Below are 25,624 nucleotides of genomic sequence, written 5' to 3' on the forward strand. Positions count from 1 at the left end.
TCACTGTGATATTCAGATGATGTAAGTGCTCACTAGGGGGAAGAACTGTGATTTTGGGCTAATTTCAGACACAGATGATGTAAGTGGTTATCACATCACAGGCTCACTAGTGAGAAGAACTGTGATATTTGGGCTAATTTCAGACACAGATGATGTAAGTGGTTATCACATCACAGGCAGTCACCACCCCAAAAAAGCGAATTAAAAACACAGTATACAGCAACAGACCCATGACCACAAACTTCAAAGACAACATTTATTTGGACACGTTGAGGCAGGCACATGACGTCAGAGCACAAAAAAAAAAAAAAAACACTGAATTATGAAAACCGAGACACTACGCTGCCAAGGTGAGCACCAGCCACCCGCCTCAAAACTAGTGTGTGCACACCTACACCCACTCAAGAGCAGGACTGATGTGTGTACCTTTACTGATTTATTTATGATCTCCTAGAGTTCTGGAGGCCAAGCATGGTTATGTGTTCTCCTGTGCACAATGGAAGCATGGAACACTCTTCCCTGGGTAGTGTTGTACGTACTGAGCCAGTGGCAGTCAGCTGAGGCACTTTGAGTAAATCCTGGCTGCGGGCCGAATGCTGTCGAGCTGATTTCTGGGTGACTAATGATCGTGAGGCAGATGACACATCAGTCTTGCTCGTAGTGGGAGCTGTGTTATTTTTCCACGGGAATACAAAAAAAACAACATAATATGCCAGAGTGAACTACTACAGATTAAAATTAAAGTGGCACAAAAATTAACAATTAAAAAAAGTGGCACAAAAAAACAATAAACACAAATCTACTGAGCTTCCATCTGGTCTCACATGACCTATGCATCACCCATCCCAGCGGATGCATGTCCTCTAATCTAGCCGTTTCAGTGGCTTGCTTTGCACTTTTATCCAAAAACATCAGCTTAAAACAAGGTACCATACCCTCTACTAATCAGTAACATTCATAGGCAATAGAATCCGTCAGCTATAACATTCTTCAGTTCAGACAAAGATAATAATCCAAAATACAAATCTGCTTGTGTCCATATAAAGAATGTTCTTGATTTACAAGCTTCTGTCTCTTTGTGATGAATGTGCCAACATATTATAAGTAGACTCTAAGTGAATAAAAAATGTAAAAGCTAGATTATCAGTCTTAGTTCATGGTTGAGCGCTGATGTCTACTTTGTTGCAGTGTTGAGTGCAGAGCCACACAGTGTTCCCCAGTCTGGGCTTCAATTCCACTACTACTGGACTACAACTCCCAAACCTCAACAGGAAGCTTCCTCCGTCATCTCTGTGGCGACTCCTAACATTCCAGCATCCCCACTGGGACCTGGAGCTGAGCTGACTCCTAACTTCCCTCTGGAAGGGTTTCACAGAGCTGCATTGTCCGCCCACCTCTTCAGATGTCCATGTCCTCCATCTTGACTCTGTAACACTGCACCATCCGAGTTCCTCTCCTCTCCATGACGTCCATCTTGGCTCTGTAACACTGCAGCATCCTAAGTTCCTCATCTCTCCATGTCCGTCATCTTGGCTCTGAAGAGTCAGAAGTCCCTCCCTGTTGTATCTGCGTGTGGTGGTGGTGCGTGCTGGACTGTGCTGGCCACAGCAGGGCTCATTGACGGGCGCGTGCGAAGGCATCACGCAGCCAGGGCGAGTCTTCGTATAGCCGTGGGTCCCCGAGGTACTCCGTGGTGCGCTTGTAGAAGTAGTAGTACAGCACTGCAGCTGGAAATACAACACACACAAATCAAAAGGGAATATGTGCATCGGCTCACAGATCACTAAAGTTTGCCTACAAAAAGGACTCAAAAGATGCCATCTTTGCCCATATAAGGAGATCCAGATCTTAGCACACCCGCAAACTCAGAAAGGCTGAAAAAGGTGACATCTTTCCGAAAACCCCCCACAGAAGATTTTAGATTTCAACACGTAGAAGATTACATTTCACGTTAGAAGATTTTAGATTTCCACACGTAAATGAAGGGATATTGGGAATAACCGACATGTACATTACATGCACATAGGTAGACCTGCAATACTGAATATTAAATATTATCATATTAGGCAAAGATTCAGCTTTGGGTCCTTGTTTGTAGTCGAACTTCAGAGGCTTCTATTTTTATCTTACACATGGTAATCTAATCTTTGTCATACATATTAAAAATCAAAAGCATAAAAGCAGTCCATTTGAATTAGTGCTGTCTGAACACCTTTGGCACCTTAAGATCTATGCTTGTGCACAGAAAGTGAAAAAAAAAACATGACTATACTAGGATAAATCTGTGTGTCTGTGTTTACTGCCTGTAAGAGGGTTTCTACAAAGCTGAGCTCAGGGGGAGCTTGTTTACCGAGTCGCTGGAAGACGAAGAGCACTTGGAGGCCATCCGTCCACACAAAGCGGTTGGACTCCATCCACCTGAGGTTCTACACCGGGCCAGAGAGTGACATCATCAGACACCTTTAGCCTACACACACACACACACACCTGCTGCGCCAATTTACACACACACACACATTATAACCACATAACTGCAGGCAAGAACACCAATTTACACACACACACACACACACACACACACATTATAACCACATTAGCGCAGGCAAGAACACCAATTTACACACACACATTAGCGCAGGCAAGAACACCAATTTACACACACACACACACATTATAACCACATTATCGCAGGCAAAAACACCAATTTACACACACACACACACACACACACATTATAACCACATTATACTACTATATAATTTATTTTCAGCTTTAAAGGTACACTATGCAGGTTATTTTCGGTGACTGTAGAGCTACCCCTAGATTCGCAATATATTTATATTTTACCGTTGTAAATAGCCTACCTTTTGTGTCTTGCGGCTTTAAAGGCCTGGAGATCTTATGTGTGTGTGTGTGTGCGCGTGTGTCTCACCATCATCCAGCAGTGGAGGCAGTTACTGAGTATGAGGTAGAGGGCAGACAGCATGTGTGTGTGTATGTGTGTGTGTGTGTGTGTATGTATGTGTGTGTCTCGTGTGTGTGTGTGTGTGTGTGTGTGTGTGTGTGTGTCTCACCATCATCCAGCAGTGGAGGCAGATGCTGAGTGTGAGGTACAGTGCAGACAGCATTAGCAGTGTGTGTGTGTGTGTGTGTGTATGTCTGTGTATGTGTGTGTCTCACCATCATCCAGCAGTGGAGGCAGATGCTGAGTGTGAGGTACAGTGCAGACAGCATTAGCAGTGTGTGTGTGTGTGTGTGTGTGTGTGTATGTCTGTGTATGTGTGTGTCTCACCATCATCCAGCAGTGGAGGCAGATGCTGAGTGTGAGGTACAGTTCAGACAGCATTAGCAGTGTGTGTGTGTGTATGTGTGTGTGTGTGTCGTGTGTGTGTCTCACCATCATCCAGCAGTGGAGGCAAATGCTGAGTGTGAGGTACAGTGCAGACAGCATTAGCAGCGCTCTGAAGCGCTCCAGCAGCAGGGACACCAGCCCCACCTGGAACACGTACGTGTTGAACATCATCAACAGGATGATGATCACGTTAAACAGGATGGCGATGTCCTGAATACTACGGACAGATAGCGGGACAGAGAGAAATAAACAAACACATTAATCCTGGTGATGATCTCGTTAAAACAGGATGGCTGATGGCTGACCGACCCACATGTGGGTTTCAGTGCCCACGGGGACCCAGGTTCGATTCTGGCCTGCGGTCATTTCCTGATCTCACCCCATCTCTCTCGCCCACCTGCTTCCTGTCTCTCTCCATTGTCCTGTCGATATGAAGACAAAAGCCCCCCTCCAAAAAATATATATATACCGGTAATAAAAAAAAAAAACAGGATGGCGATATTCTGGATTCTACAGAGAGAGGCAGAGAGATAGAAACACAGTAATTCTGTTTGGAAGTCATGGATTTTGAACACTGCCAGACACACAAGGTGTTCTTGGCATAAGTTGTCATTACAGTATGGAAATGTACTCATTTCTGATTAGTTGAATTAAAAGAATCCCCAGACAGCCCTTTGGAAAGTCCATATTATAGCAACCTACTGTACATGGGCCCCAGCCATGGCGCGACTGGCTGGGGCACCCGCACCGTACGCCGGCGACCCGGGTTCGATTCCCGCCCCGTGGTTCTTTCTGGATCCCACTCCCGACTCTCTCCCACTTGATTCCTAGTTCCTAGTTCACTTCAATGCTGAACTCCGTCCAAAGCTATACATTTAAAAACCCACCAGATTTGCTATAGAGCCATACTGTGAAAGGCCTACATTAAAGTAGAAGTCTACATCTGCCTTGGGCACCAAGGGTAACTGGCTCTAGCTCTGAAACTGCCCTGACTTCTTCACTTTTCAGAATCTCTGCAGTGAGGAACAGTGTGGTGAGACAGAGGCCAAACCAGAGCATATTGACCTCAGAAGGGTCAACCTGTCTCCTGTGCTCCTCCATCTCTCTCATCTCTCATTTTTCACTCTTTCTTTTAATCTTCACTCTGTTCGCCTCTTTATCTCTTCGTCTCCCCCTCTCCAAGTTAACATAACCCTGCCCAGTCCATGTCTCCATCTCATTCCACGCGTCCTTCTCTGTCTCATGAGTCGTGGCGTTTCCCCATCACTGGCAGCAGCATGGCGTCCTGCAGTTACGCTGAGATGTGAGGAAAGACATGAAGCCCAGATGGGTTGGCCATTACCCATCTTTACAACCCTACAGCCAGAGTCTGAACACACAGTACATCATGCTTGCAGAATAGTAAACAGAATAGCAATCAAGGTCCACCCAGAGCCAGCCATAGCTGTTTAGAATCTCTGCAATCTTTTAGTTCTGCCCTGCCTCTCTCCATCTCTTCCTCCCTCCTCCTCTTCCTCTCTCCTTCTCTTTATCCCTATCTCTTCTTTTCTCCTTCTCTTCATCCCTCCTTCCCTGCCTCTCTCCATCTCTCTCTCCCTCTCTTCTGTTTAGAGAACAGTTTTTGCTTTTCTTGTCAGGTGTGTCAATGTTGTCTGTTGTCTTTTGGTTTGCTCACTTGCAAAAGAGATGCAAATCTCGAGATGAGTGATTTTTCCTGGATTAAATGTAAAATGTTACAGGTGAAATAAAAAATAAACATTAAAAGGTAAAATAAGAATTCAAAATAAATAACCCACTCACATGAAGAGCACGAGCTGGACGACTGGTGCGGCTCTCAGCAGCTCGCTGAAGGAGTTCACGAACAGGTCATAGGTCAGCAGGGCCAGCTGGATCAGCAGCACCAGCGAGTAGTTGTTGGTCTGGAGCATCTCAGGGGCCGTGCTGGGCCCTCTGGCCCACCCAAGGCTGTGCTGGCTGGGGCTACAGAGCTTGGCTCAGCCTCCCTAGGGCTATCCTCTTCCAGAGCAGTCCAGTGTGGTCAACGGTAGCTACATGCCGTCACAATCCCAAGTTATGTTAAGGAATCGTCACAAACCGTGTCACCGAAACCCAAATCCAAGTGATGGATGGACAACCTGGTGAAGTTCAACGTGGTCTTAGACTTCAAAATTGGTGCAAGTCCATATCATGTACAGTAGATGCAGTTTCAGTATTTCGATATTTTGCCTTGGTCTTGTCCATGCTGATCATGGATGAGTTCATAAAATAGCCAATTTCCAGAACTTGCCCATTACTGGGTGTCTGAGTACACACATATCCTCACTGGTGTTGTGTTAAATGTCAGTCTTCTGACAGATTTCAAAACACTATCAAAACCTGTGGAGGGAAATAGAATAATAACTTTAAAAAAAATAAGCCTGGCACAAGCTGAAGCAATGCTCAAAACATTCAATTAATTTCAAAGAATCTCAATTAAACAGCATAGAATTTCAAGTCAGTCACGGTCACCACAACACCTATCCAATACCCATGTGTACTTGATTATCTCGTCTCTCTTTTCTTCCGTGTCAGTGTGCTCTGTTCAGCACCTGGTCTACTGGCACACTGGCCCCCGTCCAAACAGACTGCGGGAGTCCTGGCTAAGACGGTGAGGTAATTATTGTTCGACACACCTGGACCTGGCCCAGTGTTCCTCAAGGTGTTTTGCGCTAATTAGGCTGTTACACGGGCACGGGTGACCTCAGCAGGAGGAGTGGGGATTAAAGTTTAATTTCACTGAGTGAGGAGGGGAGACTTTTTCAATCTGCACTTAATCTTACTGACAAACTGTATTTCTCTTATCAACACCACTTTGGTAAAATCAGATGGTACGTGTTGTGGTGGACTTGTGAGTGGTAGACTTGAATGTCATCAGTCTTTGTGTTCCAGTTGCAATATACGTTTGGCAAGGCCATTACCCTGCCACCTGGTGACTCCAAATGACCGTTGGAACGGTATTAGTACGCACATGGCGACTGAGGGATTAACTAGCTATCTAGCACCTGTTCCACAACGTTGCCTTCAACTCAAAACTAACGACAGAGGTCAACGCTAGAAAAATATGACCACACATGATCATGGCAAATATTGACAGTGAAATATTTGAAGCAACTCGTTCACTGGTATACACGTGGTCAGTGATGTTAGCTAACTCAGACACTGATTTGAAAATGGATCAACCAGAGACGGTATCTTTGGATCAACTTGAAATTGGCTAAGTTATCTCGTAACTCCCCCAATTATCACCACTTTTGTTCGGAAAATCTAAAACAACGATGTTTTTTAACACTTCAAAATAACATTTGCGAAATCAACCTTACATTTTTCAGTTGCCATAGTTGTGTAGATCTGAACAAATTCTGGTTTGGTTCTTAACGGGAGCATGTACTGCCTGAAATATCCGATTTTGTTTACCATGCTCGGAGTTATAGTGCTGGCCTGATGGGTTCCCTATTTACGCCGTTTCAACGGCAGATGAACGGTTAGACCGAGAATTCTCGTCATGAAATTAAAATTCCACTGGAGCTCCAAGCGGATGTGTACAAGCAGCCTTACAACACTGTTTACAGCTCTTCGAGTCACGGTAAAATGTCACTTTTGGTACATAGCTAATTTAGATACACCTATGGTGTGGCTGCTTGCGCTTCTTTAGGAATTCGCTGTCTTGGTTTGTATAGAAATGGATATTAAGTGACATACACGTAAGACGGCAGAAATACGGGACTGATGGTAATAGGGGGAGTTCCGATATTATTGTGACACCCTGGATATCTTGAGAGAGAGAAGTTATCAAACATATATCACGGGCATAATTTAACATTTACTCTAACAAAGCATTACGTTGCATTTATTTGAGCAAAACAACAAAGTAATCACAGCTTCAAACAGTAAGAAAAGTTACCGTTACCTGCTGCAGCAGCTGATGATGTTTGCTGGCTGGCTGGCTAATTAGTTAGCTAACGTTAGATATGATGGCTAGCTTCTAAGCGTACCCCAGCTTGGCTAACGTTAGATTTCGCCTCGAATGGAGGTATTATAAACTGATAAATCTTTGTACACTAGTAATTACACTGTGTATTGATATAGACCCAAAATATCACACTACTTTGTCCAAGTCATATGATCGGCAAAAAAAAGACGAAACAAATATCCCAGTGTAGCCCGCTGACAACAACTCCACGCTTCCAGGGAGGACTCTTCCGATGTCTCCCATAGCAACTCAGCCAGATGGCTTGCCGCTTTTACCGTAAAGATTAGAAAAACTTGCACTAACACATGCACGGGGTGAAGATAGATTACCGATTTTTACAAGAAATAAAAATTCACATTTTATTATATAAGTTCAATTGTGAGTGAACAAGATGTCTCATACACTCATACAGTTTATCATTTTTTATAAAACATCATACACCGGCCTTTACGGTAAAGCATATTCAGAAACTCTTATTTATTGCCATCTAGTGGAATGAGTTGAACGGGCGCATGCATTATAACACACCAGTTCGGAAAGAGGTTTGACGACCAAATTCCACCAGACAGGTGAGTGGCTTTTGGTATGATTAGGGTAGTATTCACAACCCTGAATTAAACAGAAATAAACCCTTGATGCAGCGAGAGATATAGTGTACGTTACGACAATGTGTCTTTTCAAAACTGCACCTTCATAATTTATTGATCGTGGGTCTATCAATTGCATAGGCGAAGCTGGAGACTACACTTTCACGTGTGGCATTTGGAATTCAGGAGCACTGGATGAATGATATTGCATTTGCGAACTATAACCATGGTCATGGTTACCAGAAAATGTTCCCGTTTTGCCTTTAAGCCATAGCTTAATGAATGACAGTTGTATATGCCCCCATGTGTGCGCAATAGCCCACAGTGGGAAGTTACAATAGCCTTTATGAGCCGGTGCCATGGCATCCACTTAGTTGTCTTCTCTCTGCCCTTGTGCAATGAATATTTTTCAACTTAATAATTATTTTAGAATTGGAGTTTGTCTACAGAATAGGTAATAATTTGATCGTGATTGCGCCCTGTTTGAGGCTCAATACATATATTGTTGTTTAAATCATGTAGCCTAGTCTTCTTATCCAGTATGTGCCTTGCCTTTAAAAACTCGTAGTCGTTCTCGTAGGCTATCACTGTGTTTCCACTCAGCAAGACTGAGTAGTCGTTCTCGTAGGCTATCACTGTGTTTCCACTCAGCAAGACTAGCAACTAAAACTTTACTTATCTGAAGTCCTGGAATAGTTTGCTGCATTTTTTTCTTTTTTTTCCATAATTTCCCTCTTGGCTGACATATGGCTGATCTGCCTTCTGATACCTTATCGTGCCCAGGGATTTTCCAAGGACACAGTCACACAGGTGCACAGTAAAGCTACAGGCTACAGATAGCCAGCTGTTGACAGACACAGAAACTCCCACATCTAAACTGTGCAATATGAATCCATGACTTGTTTTGTTGGATCTTAAGTTTTGTAAAGCTGTCAGTCGACTACTGCACGCAGAGGAGAGAAAATAGACAATCTTTCTCGTGGTTGACAGTGTTTATTTTCACTTGCTTATTTCACTTGCTTTCTCAAATAAATGTGCCCATACATTAACATGTGTAGGCTACTGCCCAAATCCTTAGGATTATAATCAACTGCTGCTATAATATGTAAGTCACTCTAGAAGAATTGTGTTGTATGTAAGATGACTGTACTGCTGTACATTGCAGGTCACCTAATGCGTAGTAAGCTTGAGGAATGCCCCAGATGTAATCTCTCCCATATCTGTTCATATCAGTGTAGACTCCTCAGTCTGCATTCACAGCCTGTCAACAAGGCCTTATCTCTCATGAGGTCACTTACAGCGTTAAGAAGATGGGTCAGTGATGGGTCTCAGTGACGGTCAATAGTGCTAAGTGTGTGTGTGTGTGTGTGTGTCTGGAATGAAGTATGCTGATTCAAAGCTACACTGGTAAGTGCACTAGTGGTGTGCGATACTGTAAAATTTGGTTTAGATTTGGTTTAAATATAGGGCCAGTATTGCCGATACCAATACCAATACTGATATTTGTAACTAAAAGCAGTTTATATACTTTTATGTAGCGGAGAACAGTGTGTTATGATTTATGACGTGAATAAAACATCAATATGCTAAATTTGAATACATTTCCATGACCACTAATGAATTTATGATTTCCACTGTAAATAATTTACAAACATTTCAGCAACGAAACATTGCAAAGCGGGCATGCAAGATGTGAAAGGAATGGTGTTTGCTTGAATGTATTGAACTGTGTGTGTGATGTGTGCTAGGTGAGGCAGCCGTGGCCTACTGGTTAGCACTTCGGACTTGTAACCGGAGAGTTGCCGGTTCGAACCCCGTGAGTATCCCTCCCGTAACCAGCAAGAACGGCGGAAGTGCCCTTGAGCAAGGCACCTAACCCCTCACTGCTCCCCAAGTGCCGGTGTAGCAGGCAGCTCACTGTGTGGGGATTAGTGTGTGCTTCACCTCACTGTGTGCTGAGTGTGTTTCACTAATTCACGGATTGGGATAAATGCACAATGCAAATGACAGGATCAAAAGAGTATGTATACTTTATACTTAAGGTCTTGGTGGCAGTTGTATATGACCCCATGTGTGCGCAATAGCCCACAGTGGGAAGTTACAGTAGCCTTTATGAGCCGGTGCCATGGCATCCACCTAGTTGTCTTCTCTCTGCCCTTGTGCGATGAGTATTTTTCAACTTAATAATTATTTTAGAGTTGGAGTTTGTCTACAGAATAGGTAATAATTTGATTGTGATTGCGCCCTGTTTGAGGCTCAATACATATATTGTTGTTTAAATCATGTAGTCTTATCCAGTATGTGCCTTGCCTTTAAAAACTGCAAGAGTAGCCTGTTGTGGTTCTTCTCGTAGGCTATCACTGTGTTTCCACTCAGCAAGACTAGAAACCAAAACTTTACTTATCTGAAGTCTTGGAATAGTTTGCTGCATTTTTTTCTTTTTTTTCATAATTTCCTTGTGTGAGTGTGTTTCACTAGTTCACGGATTGGGATAAATGCACAATGCAAATGACGGGATCAAAAGAGTATATATACTTTATACTTAAGGTCTTGGTGGCTTGAACAGTGACTGTTCAGGATTGGCCACCTGCTGCCAGCGTTCCTCTCCGGCGCACACCTGTCTGCCGGTCTGTGGGTGTATTGAGTGCCGTGATCGCTGTGGTTATGTCAATGCAAACTATGGCAAATGTTTTATTTGCATAAGACTCAGTGTCCCGGCTCACAGCCCTCCATCGGCGCCTAGATGGAATTCCATGACTGTGTCATCCTGTTCCCTTTGTCCTCACATCCTTGAAAGGAGAGAGGAGGGGGAGGAAGAAGAGGAACAAAGGAAGGTGGAGGAGGTTTGTGTGTGTGTGTGTGCGTGTGTGTGTGTGTGTGTGTGTGTGTGTGTGTGTGTGTGCGCGCGCGCATGTTAGGGGCAGGACATTACAAACTGTACATTATTATATTATCTAGAACTCCTACATAAAACGTTCAAGCCTGCACTTGTTACTAGATAGGCTTGAGTTGGATTGATGACAAGTGCCTGTGACTCCTGAAGAGCGTCTCTTTAGCGCGTGTTCCTTCTCACCTCAGCGATACTGGCAGCTTGCCGTGTGTTAATGAGTTTGAAATGATTCTGTTGTGGTCTAGTCACCTGAGTGGAGTTTGGTGAGGTTATACTGCGCGTGGTTAAAGTTTGTTTGATAAGGGTGGAACGCCAGCCAGCCTGCCACCTGACACACACACACAAAGTGCACACGCAAAGCAAACAGCACTACTGAAAGCATCCTGATCCCTACGTGGGTGAAACTTGGTAAACAGCCTTTAAAACCATCTCTGAGACACAAGATCTCACAGGACCGAGCCGTTTGTTTGGTTTGTTTTAAGACATTATTACACTGAGTGATCTCACTTACAGCAGTTCAGAAACATTGCTGTTGGTAACATGCCGGACTACATTTCCGAGAGGAAACCACTGCGGTAACTATGGAGAGAATTCAAATTGATAGGCCTAGTCTCCTTATCATTTTACCATGGGAAAACCTTTTGGAAACGTAAATACCCTCACTGTAGGCCAAACCGAGATGCCTAAATGGCTATTCCCCACTCAGGTGAACAGGTGAACTAGCTCTGCAGTGTTAGCTGGTGAAGGACGACATGTTTGAAGGTTATTGGAGCAGTGCTGTTTACCTCAGCTCTATTTCTGGTTGCCAGGCAGCTCTTCCTGTCTAGGTGCTCAATTGTCTTTGCAGGAGAAACATTATTGTTTCTGAAGAAAATGAACACTGTTGACACAATGGAAAATCTCCACAAGCTGCAACTCATGTGTATTACTTATTAGCCAAACCAAGGCTGTCAGCTGAATGAAGGGTGATGGTCCATGCAGACTATGTCCTGCTAACCATAACCTAAGCAAACAAAGATGATTAACGACAAGCTGTCACACACACACACACACACACACACACACACACACACACACATTTCATCAGAACTTAACTAAAATGTACTGCTGTGGGAAAGGTACACACGCTCATGAAACAACAACTGAATTAGGGGATTATTAAATTATGATAATTACACACTAGAAAAAACTGTGATGCTTAAGAAGTTATCCCCATGGCTTGATTGGCTGCCTGCAGGAGTAAGAGCTCAGTTTATTTTTAACCTCTCCTCTGAGGAAGTAATTTTGTGAACACAGCTGATGTTAGCATTTTTGATGGCCAATAACTCGTAACAGTACAGTACAACTAGGGTTGCAAAATTCCGGGAATTTTTAAAGTTGGAAACTTTCCATGGGAATTAACGGGAATAAACGGGAATTAATGGAAATAAACTCTGAATTTTTAATATGGCAAGTTAGTCTATAACAGGGAACTTAAATGTAGTGGACAAAACCCCATCTTGCAGCATAACACTAGTTAAAACAACCTGATTTAATGCAATTTTAGTCAAATTTCCCTGCACATACAGTACGTCAATCCCATGCACACAGCAATCAGCATAGGCTACTAGACGTAAAGGAAACCTATGGTGCATTCATGTGCATGGGGAAAATAAATTCCCAGTGAAAACGTCATCTCGTGGGAATAACTGGTGTGAAACTGGGATAAGTTTGCGAACAGAGTTGCCCAGTTATGGGATTGTCGTCACTTTTGTCCTCATTCAAATTGGTGAACGTCATTTTGCACTGTAATTAAACTGTAATGGGACGATTAATCTGTCTGATTAAGCTTGACAACTTGGTTGGGGTGGTATGTTATGTTTTTTTTTTTTTACTTGTTTTACCATTTTCTGGGATTCTAACTGAACAAACTGATAGTCAAGATAGTTAATGCTCCAACCAATCGGATTTTTGAGTGGCGTGGTGTATCTTGGGCAGTTCAGTGGTTTTAGTGTTGCTAGCTTAGCACGCTAATAAACCATAGGCAGAGAATGGGATTCCCGCTAGCATGGTAGCTAGCTTTGTATGCTAAGCTAAGCGAAAATATGAACAAACAAATCATATTGGTTATTATGAAACAAAATGTTAATGTTTGTATATGAAAAAGTAGGAATTCAAAGTTAATTCCTGTAAATTCCCATTAATTCCCATAATTTCCTTTAATTCCATTAAAGTTTCCAATTTGGAATATTTCCAAAATTCCCCAGCTTAACTTCCCATGGAAAGTTTCCGGAAATTTACCGGAAATTTTCTGCCCCTTTGCAACCCTAAGTACTAATAACTTAACAGTAATGGGTGATGTGCTGGAGATTGGAGATGCAAGTGATGTTGCTGTACGTCTCACTCTAATTGCCATTTTTCTTTGTATTTTTCACAGTGAGGGCGATTGTGGTGAAGGGAATTGGAATCGTGTTACCTAAATTGTGTTATTCTGGTTGCCAGGTCACTCCCCCTGCTGTTGTTGTCCGTTGTCATGTCAGGAGAAACATTGCTGTTTCTCAAGAAAATGACCACAGAGCCAAACAGCCTGAGCTGCAAATGAGGTCTAGCTCATTGAGATTTTCAGTTGTGTCAACAAACATGAAGGGAACTCCCACTTAAGTTGGGAGTGCACACGTGACAGAAGAATAGTTTGAAACACAGCTGAAAGGTGAACATGCAAAACATGTTTCCCAGCCTATATCTTGCTTTCCTCCATTTCATCTCTCTCTCTCTCTCTCTCTCTCTCTCATCCAGTGATGTCAGCCTGGGTGGGGGACGGTGTGGTCCTGGAGGGGGAGGGCAGTGGAGTGACCAGCCCCAGCCCCATCCTTAGCCCCCGCCTGAGGGGCCAAAAGAGAAGCAGCAGCAGCAGCAGCAGCAGCCTACGGAGGCGAGGAGGCTTAGCGTCCCCTGGTGGGTGGGAGGCCCCTCAGCAGCAGCACAGCATGGACAAGGCCACCGAGCTGTTTGAACTGTGTGACAAAGAGGGCAAGGGCTTCATCACCAAGCGGGACATGCAGGTGAGAGAGGCCTAGTGCTGCCAACGCCACTCTCTCTGAACTCTACCCTTTACCCCATGCATTCTTGTGTGGGGGTGACTGTTTGATGTGCAGCCTCTGTCAAACACAACATGCCCAGACATGGCAGGTCTTTTTTTATTCTACTTTCATCTCTCTCTCTCTCACACAGTAAAATTCAAATGAGCTTCATTAGCATGGCGTGGTATTTTCAAAGCTCCCTCTCTTTTCTATTCTCTCTCCCCCTCTCTCTCCCCTTTCGCTTGCACTCTCTATCTCTTTCTCTCCCTCTCTTCCGCCCTCTCTTTCTCCCTCCCTCTCTCTCCCTCCCTCTCCCACAGCGGTTGCAGGGAGAGCTGCCGTTGTCTCCTGACCAGCTCGAGTCAGTGTTTGAGAGTCTGGACAAGGACAGCAACGGATTCCTCACACCCGTGGAGTTCCACACTGGACTAGGTCTGCACAGGGCAGCCACCTACAGTCATAGGAGTTAATATTCATACAGTTACTTTACACACACACACACACACACACACACACACACACACACACACACACACACACACAGAGGTCAGGCTGGTTTATAGAGCTGCCAGGTCAGACTTGCATATAGATAAACAGCTCTTCCAATGCAACAGATTGCAGCCTTGCCAAATAGCAATTCTACAAGATTTTCAAGGATTACTCCTGCTATCTTTCTCTTTCCCCCCCTATTCCCTCCCTCACCTAAACACACACACACACACACACACACACACACACACACACACACACACACACACACACACACACACAGGGGAGCTTGTGGGAGAGCAGGAGACGGAGCCGGAGCTGGAGCCAGAGATGGCCCACACAGAGCCGTCAGCTGCAGCGTCCGAGCGGAAGGTGGACCCTAGGGAGTTGAGGTTCACACAGACCCTGGCTGAGCTGGGGGCAGACACAGTCTTCGCAGAGTGAGCAGGACATCTCACGTGTGTGTGTGTGTGCGTGTGTGTGTGTGTGTGTGCGTGTGCGCGTGTGTGTATATTGGGGCAGCCGTGGCCTACTGGTTAGCGCTTCGGACTTGTAACCGGAGGGTTGCCGGTCGCCGGTTCGAACCCTGACCAGCAAGGGCACTCACTGCTCCCCGAGCGCCGCTGTTGTTGCAGGCAGCTCACTGTGCCGGGATTAGTGTGTGCTTCACCTCACTGTGTGTTCACTGTGTGCTGAGTGTGTTTCACTAATTCACGGATTGAGATAAGAGACCATATTTCCCTCACGGGATCAAAAGAGTATATATGTGTGACCATGTGTGACCCTAGCTGAGCTGGGGGCAGACAGTCTTCACAGAGTGAGCAGGACATATCACGTACGTACGCACGCACACGCGTGTGTCTTTGTGGTGTGTGTGTGACCCTGGCTGAGCTGGGATCTGTCATGGTCATATACATGGACATACATGCCCTTACACTTTGTGTTTGTGTGTGTGTGTGTGTGTGTGTGTGTGGTGTGTGTGTGTGTGTGTGTGTGTTAGTCATTGGGAGCTGTGCTCCCTGTGGTCAGGGCTGCAGAGGGAGAGGCCTGAGCTGCTGAAGTTGCTGGAGGAGGTGCTGTCTCAGGCTCTAGCCCACCTACAGGACTCCGTCCGGGAGCGGGACACTTTGGAGCAGGCACTGCGCAGGTCAGACCCTCTCTCTCAACAGGACTCACACATCACAGTTGTTAGAATACTGCAGGATGATTCAATCAATGAGGCCATTGATTTGGAGTAGACATAATCAGATAGAGGAACCTTATATAGAGGATTTGAAATGTAGAAATTTACTCTGATCTTAAGTAAAGGATTTTGGTGTTCACAAGTGAGTCTTAATGAATATGCATGTTTGTGTATGTTTGTGTGTGTTTGTTCACATACATGTATATGTGTATACTTTGGTGTGTGTGTGTGTGTTAGGAGGGAACACGAGCATGACCGTGAGGTGCGGTCTATCTATGAGGACATGGAGAGCCAGATTAGAGAGGAGAGAGAGAAACGAATAGCTCAGGTACAGCCCCACACTCTACAGCCCCACACACTACAGGTACACACTCTACAGCCCCACACACTACAGGTACAGCCACACACACTACAGCCCCACACACTACAGGTACAGCCCCACACACTACAGGTACAGCCACACACACTACAGCCCCACACACTACAGGTACAGCCCCACACACTACAGGTACACACTTTACAGCACCACACACGACAGGTACATCCCCACACTCTACAGCCTCACACTCTACAGCCCCACACACTACAGGTACAGCCCAAACACACTACAGCCCCACACACTACAGGTACACACTCTACAGCCCCACACACTACAGGTACACACCCTACAACCCCACACACTACAGGTACACACTCTACAGCCCCACACACTACAGGTACAACCCCACACTCTACAGCCCCACACACTACAGGTACACACTCTACAGCCCCACACTCTACAGCCCCACACTCTACAGCCCACACTCTACAGCCCCACACTCTACAGGTACAGCCCCACACACACTACAGGTACAGTGGTGGTGGTGGTGGTTATTATGATGCTTATGATCGTCGCAGTACTGGTGATGACGACGATGATGATGATGATGACTATTTTGGTGATAAAAGACAGAATGAGGATGAAGATGGCAGTGGTGATGGTGTTGATTATGATTATGGTTATGGTGATGGTGATGATAATGATAATGACGATGATGATAGTTTTGGTGATGAAAGACAGTAGGAGGATGATGATGGTAGTGGTAGTGGTGGTGATAACAATGATTATGATTATGGTGATGATGATGATGTTGTTTTGGTGATGAAGGACAGTATGAAGCCTGTGAACAGAAGTGAGCAGCTGCTGGAGGAGCTGGCGATGCGTGAACAGGAGCTGGAATTCGCCCTCACCAAACAGAGAGAGGTACACACACACACACACACACACACACACACACACACACACACACACACACACACACACACACACACATATATATATATATATATATATATATATATATATATATATATATATATATATATATATATTTCACTTCCTCCCCTCTCTCTCTCTGTCTCAGTTGGAGAGTAGGATAGCCAGTATGCGTGCGGAGCAGGCGGCCACCCGTGAGCAGAACCAGCGTCTCCACAACCTCAACAAGCAGCTGCAGGAGCACCTGGACACCAACCGGGACGAGCTGCAGACAGCACTACACCAGCTAGAACTGCTGCAGACCAGCGTCAACCAGCACACACAGGGACGTGAAAGGTGAGGGGTTACAGAGGTTAAAGGTTAAAAGTTACACCAGGATGCGAGAGGTGAGGGATCAGAGGTTAGAGGTTAAAGTTTACGCCACCAGGGACGAGCTGCCGACAGCACTACGCCAAATAGAACTGCTTCAGACCAGCGTCAACCAGCAAACGCAGGGATACGAGAGGTGAGGACTCCGAGGTTAGAGGTCACACCAGCTAGTTGGGAGGAAGTGCAGACTAGCATTGATAGAGAAGATGGATAGATAAATAAATAGATTAAATAGATAGACACTGTTAACTACAATGATGGTTAAGGTTAGGGATTGGACTTGGTTATGTTCAATAATTGTTCAGCAACACCACCAGTGTTACATACGTCTTAGTTGATCCCAGTTTCCCATTCCCAGTAACGTGTTACGGAATGTTTCAGTGTGAAATATCTGTTTCTCCATCTCTCTCTATCTATCTTTCTCTTCTCTCACTTTCTCTTCTTTTTCTCCTCCTCTTCTGTCTCCCTGTCTGACCCCACGTGCCTCCTTGTCCATCAGAGTGGTGCTGAAGGTGTCCAGGAACATGCAGAGGGAGCGGGAGAGTCTGACGAGGCAGCTGGACATGCTCAGGTACGCCTCACCTGGATCTGTGTCGCCATGGAGACGGGGCACAAGCTACATCTTGACTGTCTATTGATACCCATATCCAATAAATCCAAAAACTATCCATCTCTCTCTCTCTCTCTCTCTCTTAGGGACATGAATAAGAGACTGCGTGATGAGAAGGACGCACATCAGTCTCAGAAGAGGGTTAGTTATGATCAATCCTTCCCCTCTCCCTTCCCCTTCCCACAATACACCTGTGCGCAGGTCACGTGCCCCTGGCCACCGTGGTCAGTTCAACCCTTCTGACCCTCGTCTGGGTGGAACCGGCCCGATGTCATCACAGCTCGGATGTAGCATGTTACTGTGAGCCCGTTTGGACCAGTGTCTACCCTTTTAGCCGTTTATTTTGGGGCCACTGTTGTTCATTATTTTTCATTTTCATTCATTCATTCATTCATTCGTTCATTTTCATTTCAGCCGACAGCGAAGTTCAGCAATGTATGTGTGATAGGCCACACATCAGTGTCATATTTTTGGATTGTAATGTTAATAATTATCTGAATTTATGACTGTACAGTATACCTCAATGTCATGCTTTATTTATGTTATTCAACAAACAAAAAATAATTGAAAGAAATGACAAAGATCAAAAATTCCTGTCATGCTTTTTGCTTGTGTACACTGTTACCCGGATGTGACACAGAGTCTGCGGTTAACATTTTGTTCTGAGCCAGTTCACTTCTGTACAAATGAATTGTCTCCATTGTGAATGTTCAGTCTAGTCTGTTGAGTAGTCAGTAAAGAACCTTATAGACTTGCAGTGGTCCACTGTGTTTTAAATAGACTGTTACAGCTGCTCCCTACTAAATTCATATGAGTGGTGCAAGCTTACTTTTCTGTGGGTTTGTTCAAAGAGGGATTTTTTAGACACCGACAGACAATACTGTGGATCTGCCAACTCTATGTTCATAAGTGTTGAACTTTAACAGAAATGTGTAGATCGTATTTAAACAGTGGTTGGTTAAGAGCACTGGTTGTGTGCTTGTTAAAACCATTAGTCATGAACAAATACACTCTTTCTGCAAAAAAACTTAAAAACAAAAAATAAATCCTTTGTTGAAGGTGTTTTTGTCTTTTTTCCACAGCACCGTCCAACCCCCCCCCCCCCCCCCCCCCCCACACACACACACACACACACACACACATACACGCACACACACACTTGAGCATATTCTGAACATCTAGAGATCATGTCTAAATGAAATAATATGACACTCACACCACATCCTCTCTCTTCCTTTCCCTCTCTTCTTATTCACTGACTCTTCCTCCCTCTCTCTTCTCCTTCTTTCTCTCTGGTTCTTCCTCCCTCTCTCTTTTTCCTTCTTTCTCTTTGGTTCTTCTTCTTTCTCTATTTTTCTTCCTCCCTCTCTCTCTCTCTCTCTCTCTCTCTGGTTCTCCCATGGCTCACCCTGCTCAGATGTGTGGCACCGAGAAGCGTCCGCTGGAGAAGAAAGGGTCAGTTATTGGTGACTACATGCAGCTGAGAGAGACAGCCACTAGGTGTGTGTTTGTCCACCCTTTCCAACACCCCTCTCAAACCTACCGACCACACAGTACAGGTGCACACAAGGTGAATATCATAGAAAAGTTTCCCCGTAATTTATTTCAAAAAGTGAAACTTTCATATAATTTGGAGATTCATTACACACAAAGTGAAATACACTGCTCAAACAAATTAAGGGAACACTTACAGTTTTCCACAATTGTTTCCACCCTTTTCTCCATTCTCAAACTACATTCACAGAATGTCTGACAGTTCTTGCAAAATAAAAAATAAAACAGTGTCAGAGTACCGATGCAGTGTATGAATGAAGAATAACCTTAATTTTTTTTTAGCAGTATATTTCAAGTCTTTTGTCATTCTAATCTTGATTACAGTTTACACTACAGCTCATGAAATCAAAAATCCAGTATTAAAATATTACAATAAAGAACTTCTAAAACAGAAATGTCAACCTAAGAAGAGCTCTAATCAGCTAATTAAGTCAAAACACCAGCAATGGCTTCCTGAACCTTTAATCTCTCAGTCTGGGCAGGGCTGGATGGGCTTTTCAGCGATATTCACTTTTTTAAATGCACCTGTATTAAAAAAGAGTTTCTATCACACAACCCAAACGCTGATCACTCTCTTCTGGAGTGAGAGTTGAAGATGAACATTCTTATGTAAGGGTTTTTTGTAAATGGGTAAGGACTGAAATATGGCCATGTCAATCATTTAAGGCAACTGACCTCTGCCAATGAAGGGAGCGACAGCTTTGTGGACCGGCTAGCAGAGGCGAGGGATACCAGGGCAACAGCCAATGAGAGGGCAGCGATTGCTGATGGATGTTCAGACAGTGGAGAGGTAGATAAACCCTGTATACATTTTCAGAAGGGATGGATGAAAATATCACAAAAACAATGTATGGGATGCTGTGTGTGTGTGTGATATCTGACAGTATAAAATATGCTGTGTGTGTGTGTGTGTGATATCTGACAGTATAAAAGATGCTCTGTGTGTGTGTGTGTGTGTGATATCTGACAGTATAAAAGATGCTCTGTGTGTGTGTGTGATATCTGACAGTATAAAATATGCTGTGTGTGTGTGTGTGTGTGTGTGATATCTGACAGTATAAAATATGCTCTGTGTGTGAGTATGTATGCTTGTGTCTGCACCTGTAAAAAGGCAGCAACAAAAAGAAAGGAAGAGAATGTAAATGACTCAGTGAATTTGCATTGCACTAAACTGAGTAGAGCTGAGAGCGTGATACTGAACAAACCCTTCAGGGTTTCACACCTGAAGTTCTCCCTTAAAGAGACAGCCACGCAGAAGGTGCGTTTCACACCTGAAGTTCTCCCTTAAAGAGACAGCCACGCAGAAGGTGCGTTTCACACCTGAAGTTCTCTCTTAAAGAGACAAATCACGCAGAAGGGGCATTTCACTCCTGAAGTTCACTTGTAAAAAGACAGCCACGCCGAAGGTGCGTTTCACACCTGAACTTCTCCCTTAAAGAGACAGCCACACCGAAGGTGCGTTTCACACCTGAACTTCTCCCTTAAAGAGACAGCCACACCGAAGGTGCGTTTCACACCTGAACTTCTCCCTTAAAGAGACAGCCACGCAGAAGGTGCGTTTCACACCTGAACTCTCTCTCTCTCCACCCTGTTCCCCCAGTCCCTTTCTCCCACAGGCCCTCGTGTGTCGAGCCCACAGCGGGTGTTCAAGGTGGTGTTCCTGGGGAACTCGGGCGTGGGCAAGAGCTCATTCATCCATCACTGTTGCCAGGGCAACTTCCCCAATAACCTCAGCTCCACCGTGGGTCAGTCCCAGCCAATCAGAGCTCTGAGCTCACACCAGCACATAAGCCTACACATGACATGCTGCATACTGCCAGTTTGAGCTTCAACCTCGAAGGAGAATTCCGGCGATTTTTCACATAGATCTGTGTTTCTCAAGGTGACCGAATAGTGTCAGTACAAAAAGAAGCAGAAAAAATCGGTGCTACTTAGTTGCTAACAGCTAACAGCTACAGTACAGCAGCCAGGGAGCCACAGTGTACCCTACAGTGTTATAGTCTGGGGGCATGAACATGGGGGTCATGAACATGCAGCGACTCAAGCTGGGTAGAACCGATTTGTTTTGTCTCTTTTCGTATTGACAGTATTCGGTGACCTCGGGAAACAGAGATCTATGTGAAAAATCACCAGAATTTCTCCTTTAAGTTGTTCTAGCTCAAATAGGCATGCATTAATTTTTTGCTTGTTGTGAATCCTCTTCAATAATGTTAATGGGTAGAATTGTAACCAGGTCTATGTGTGTGTGTGTGTGTGTGTGTTGTGTGTGTGTGTGAGAGAGCTTGTCTGTGTCCACTCATATCATTTGAAAAGTACTAGTCATGATTTACTCCACATCTACTACTGATGTATTATTGCCGGTTGTAATAGTTGGGTTTGATTGTTGACAGGTATAGATTTCCAGGTGAGGAGCGTGCAGCTGGAATCGTCCTCCATCGCCCTTCAGTTGTGGGACACTGCAGGGCAGGAGAGGTCAGAGATCAACCACTCAACCGCTAATAACAACAAACAAACAACAATACAGATAAAAACTCTTACATCTACTGCAGTCCATTCACAGTGACTCTAGTAACCTCCATAAACAACAACAGAGATGAAAACTTAATAGAAGACTTGTAACTGGCCTAGTTAAAAGGTGATATTCATCTTAGTTTGTTGAGAACAGCCCCAGGAGTGTTAGATACAGTATGAGTTCCTTCAATCTGTGCAGCACGGCGTTCATTATTAGTATCAGCAGCACAATGTGAATTAAGAGCTATCAAAACCCATCTAGACTCATGTGCTGGATGAGAGGATCGATTGATTGGCAGGGTGGGTGGAGAAGGAGCTCTGAGAGGATCGATTGATTGCTACTGAACAAGCTCAATTGACTAGTTGCACGAAAGGCTCTCGGGAGCTTGTTTGCTTCCTGTGAAGCCAAGTTTGTTTGAACCTGCCGCTATTCTGAATGTAATTAGTGTCTACATGGACCCGGTTGGGGTATGCACCTAGTGAATCAGCATGTTGCGGTAAAGAAGGACGTGTAGACACTAATGAGGTCGCTATGAACACAAATGGTTGTAGGTGCGTTGGATAAAGGTTTACCATTCAAATGGAATGTTTTTCAAAATTGTGTGTCTGGTGTTGATCTGTAGCCCCAGGTTCCACTGCATAACTGTACTAGGCTAAATCACTGAACTAGCTGTGGCGTCTGTGTGTCACCTCTCAGCGTGTGTGTGTGTGTGTGTGTGTGTGTGTGTGTCTGTCCCTGTGACGTCTGTCTTCTCCTCCTCAGGTTCCACAGCATCACTCAGCAGTATTACCGCAAGGCGGACGGAATCCTGGCCGTCTATGACATCACAAGTGCCCCGTCCTTGCGCTCCCTCACGGGATGGCTGGACCAGGTGCAGGTCAGTCGCACGTCTGAAACGTGTTCACACTGAGCTGCTGAAACATGTGTGTGTGTGGGGGTCAGTCGCATGTCAGCGATCAGCGTGTTCACACAGAGCTGCTGAAACGTGTGTGTGTGTCTGTGTGTGTGTGTGTGTGTGTGGGGGGGGGGGGGGGGGTGGGGGTGGGGGGGTTCAGTCGCACGTCTGAAAGATCAGCGTGTTCACACAGAGCTGCTGAAATGTGTGTGTGTGTGTGTGTGTGTGTGTGTGTGTGTGTGTGTGTGTGTGTGCTGTCATGCTCACACCAGGCTATCTGAAAGAGCCTGGGGTCACTTAACATGGATGGAAAAGGACAACTTATTGCCTTTCTCACTCAGAAATATATGTTTTGAGTGTATATGTTTTGAGTGTATATGTGTTGTGCATACAGTAGTGTGCATTTGCTTATTTTTGGTTTGGCAGGAAAGGGTGGCAGAGGGTGCTGTGTTGATGTTGCTTGGGAATAAATCAGACATGGCAGAGAGAGAGGTGCCTCAGACAGAGGGCCAGAAAGTAGCAGAGGTGAAACACACACACACACACACACACACACACACACGCACACGCACACAAGAGACACACACACACACACATAAAAACACTGTACACACACACACACACACACACGGACACACGGACACACACACACACACAAAAACACTAAACACACACACACACACACACACACACACACACACACACACACACACACACACACACACAATAAAAACACTTAAAATCTTAGAATCATATGCAGTAACACACAAAGCTATACTAGCTAGATACTCACAGAGCATTGCACATTGCTTTTTTCAGCATAAATGATTTCTCCAAACTGAAACGAACAAAGCTGTGTTCTCCTCACAGCAGGAGAATGCTGGAAACCTTTTGTTACAGGGTCCATTTTTACATAACTATCTAAAGATCTGTTCATCTTTGCCTGTGTGTGTACCTGTGTGTGTGTGTGTGTGTGTGTGTGTGTGTGTATGTGTGTGTGTGTGTGTGTGTGTGTGCGCGCAGCGGTACCAGGCTGAGTTCTTCGAGTGCAGTGCCAAAAGTGGACACAACGTGGTGGAATCCATGACACGGCTGGCCAGGTGAAGCCTTCACACACTACCTCACACACACACACACACACACACAAACACACACACACACACAAACACACACACACACACACACACACACACACACACACACACACTCACACTCACACTCACACACACACACACACACACACACACACACACACACACACACACACACACACCACTGACCACCCCAATGCAACCTCATGATGTCCATAACATGACTGGCCAGGTGAGGCCTAAATACCAAATCCCAAAACTATCCAAATAAAATTGTGTAGTCTAAGCCCCTCAGATGCAGCTCTACTGATTTATAGGCTGATATTTCAGATTGCTATTCCCTTTGGAGGCCCATTACAGGTGCTGATGTCCAGCCTCTTACACAGACTGGCAGTGATGCCCAGCCTCTTACCAGGGCCGGCGGAAGGCAATCCTGCGCCCTGGGCGAAATAGGAATATGTCGCCTTACACAGACTGGCGATGGTGCCCATCCTATTAGACATACATAGCCTGGCAGTGATGCCCAGCCTCTTACCAGCCTTGAACTCTGCAGCATAGTTAGCCATGTAGATAGTCACAGCAGAACTCCACACCGGCCCAATACAGCAGCGTGGCCGTTTCTGTGTCCCGTGGGGAAGTTGTGAAATGTTCTCTTGCTCTGCCTGACTGCTCAGTTAAATGCTAGGGTGTGAATTGCTACGGTGCTCACTGTTGAGTTCTTTTCTGATGAGGGGATGGGAAAATGTCAAAGATTCATTATAAAACAATATGTTTAATCAATAAAGATTCTATTAATAAGAAAGTCGTACTGAATAAACTGTTTTGTTTTGTGTGGTCCCCAGTGAGTGTGTGTGTGTGTGTGTGTGTGTGTGTGTGTGTGTGTGTGTGTGTGTGTGTGTGTGTGTGTATGTGTGTGTGGTGTAGGTTTCTGCATCATCTCACACGGTTCTCTGTCTCCTTCAGGTTGCTGGCCCAGCAGCAGGACAGGCAGTGTGACAGTGCCCTTCTGCTGGACAGCCAGTCCACCCCTAGAGGGCGCTGCTGTAAATGACATGGACATGTTTGTGGGAGAGGACAGCCGTACGGTGGACGCGGGATGGGTTGACACATGGCACAGAGTGGAAAGCAGTTTTCAGGTTGCAGGAGATAAGAGGTCAATTCAGAATCAGACTCCAGTATTTTTTTTCTTTCCAAATCTCCAGCAACCCAAAAAAATGTAGCAAAGAGTAAACCAATTGTTATATGTTGTTTGTTGTGCAGTTCCACATTTTATATGTGTTGTATTGTGATCAACAAAATAAAAGAATCATGTGAAACCTTATGACGGTCACTAGCTGACGACAAACGACTGACGACACCATTACTGGTGTAGGGGCCAGTGTCCAGAGCCTAGGGTCCCACATAGTAAGACCCCTGACTAGGGTTTGAACCCAAGACCCTGGTTAGACCCTGGTTAGTTTATTTATTTGTGTATGTATGATTGTAATATCATTATTATTATGGGTAGTTGTTGTCATAGTATTAGTAGATACTTGCCATGCTTTTTTAAGGGAGACTTGGTCTTACTCAATATCTCACTGCAATATGGAAAGAGCAACTTTTATTGGGGTATTCAGTTCTCTTCCAGGTAACCTCTGTAGGTTTATTATTTTCTTGGACTGGGGTCTTTACTGCCATATTTTGATTGCTCCAGCTCCTGTTTTTCCATGTTACTCTTTCTATGTGCTGTATCTCATGCTAGTAACTCTCTTTCTCTTATCCTCCATTCG

The 25,624-nt window shown here is 44.9% G+C and overlaps 2 protein-coding genes across 4 annotated transcripts; one reads left to right on the top strand and one right to left on the bottom strand.

The window, feature by feature from the left end:
- Positions 1 to 242: 242 nt before the first annotated feature.
- On the bottom strand, positions 243 to 7,592 carry tmem138 (transmembrane protein 138). Of its 2 annotated transcripts, XR_006035112.1 has the most exons (6): positions 7,299 to 7,592; positions 5,153 to 5,728; positions 3,398 to 3,569; positions 2,351 to 2,426; positions 1,395 to 1,727; positions 243 to 667 (listed from the first exon to the last, which is right to left on the bottom strand). XR_006035112.1 is itself a non-coding variant. In XM_042110390.1 (5 exons), the coding sequence occupies exons 2-5, from the start codon at positions 5,278 to 5,280 to the stop codon at positions 1,615 to 1,617; spliced, it is 489 nt and encodes a 162-aa protein (XP_041966324.1). In that variant the 5' UTR covers positions 5,281 to 5,728; positions 7,299 to 7,592; the 3' UTR covers positions 243 to 1,614. The 2 variants fall into 2 exon arrangements, 1 of the variants encoding a protein (XP_041966324.1); XM_042110390.1 differs by having other exon boundaries at positions 243 to 1,727.
- Positions 5,879 to 25,176, top strand: cracr2b (calcium release activated channel regulator 2B). Of its 2 annotated transcripts, XM_042110388.1 has the most exons (19): positions 5,879 to 5,999; positions 13,614 to 13,879; positions 14,218 to 14,329; positions 14,670 to 14,826; positions 15,387 to 15,533; positions 15,807 to 15,897; positions 16,717 to 16,812; positions 16,973 to 17,160; positions 17,693 to 17,764; positions 17,890 to 17,944; positions 19,221 to 19,303; positions 20,024 to 20,147; positions 20,599 to 20,664; positions 20,958 to 21,102; positions 21,748 to 21,829; positions 22,632 to 22,746; positions 23,191 to 23,289; positions 23,788 to 23,864; positions 24,819 to 25,176. In XM_042110388.1, the coding sequence occupies exons 2-19, from the start codon at positions 13,616 to 13,618 to the stop codon at positions 24,904 to 24,906; spliced, it is 2,061 nt and encodes a 686-aa protein (XP_041966322.1). In that variant the 5' UTR covers positions 5,879 to 5,999; positions 13,614 to 13,615; the 3' UTR covers positions 24,907 to 25,176. The 2 variants fall into 2 exon arrangements, with proteins under 2 accessions (XP_041966322.1, XP_041966323.1); XM_042110389.1 differs by lacking the exons at positions 5,879 to 5,999; positions 20,599 to 20,664 and adding an exon at positions 13,139 to 13,527.
- Positions 25,177 to 25,624: the final 448 nt, after the last annotated feature.

This window comes from Alosa sapidissima, chromosome 11 (assembly GCF_018492685.1).
Source record: "Alosa sapidissima isolate fAloSap1 chromosome 11, fAloSap1.pri, whole genome shotgun sequence".
In the NCBI taxonomy this organism is placed as follows: Eukaryota; Metazoa; Chordata; class Actinopteri; order Clupeiformes; family Clupeidae; genus Alosa; species Alosa sapidissima.

Bases quoted from the DNA above. Each gene is read 5' to 3' on its own strand.
- tmem138 (XM_042110390.1), bottom strand. From the start codon at position 5,280: ATGCTCCAGACCAACAACTACTCGCTGGTGCTGCTGATCCAGCTGGCC. The intron at 3,570-5,152 runs GTGAGTGGGTTA...ATCTGTCCGTAG, and splicing joins GTCCAGCTCGTGCTCTTCAT to TATTCAGGACATCGCCATCC. The intron at 1,728-2,350 runs GTAAACAAGCTC...TTGTATTTCCAG, and splicing joins CTTCGTCTTCCAGCGACTCG to CTGCAGTGCTGTACTACTAC.
- cracr2b (XM_042110388.1), top strand. From the start codon at position 13,616: ATGTCAGCCTGGGTGGGGGACGGTGTGGTCCTGGAGGGGGAGGGCAGT. The intron at 20,148-20,598 runs GTAGATAAACCC...TCTCCCTTAAAG, and splicing joins GATGTTCAGACAGTGGAGAG to AGACAGCCACGCAGAAGGTG. The intron at 22,747-23,190 runs GTCAGTCGCACG...TTGGTTTGGCAG, and splicing joins GATGGCTGGACCAGGTGCAG to GAAAGGGTGGCAGAGGGTGC.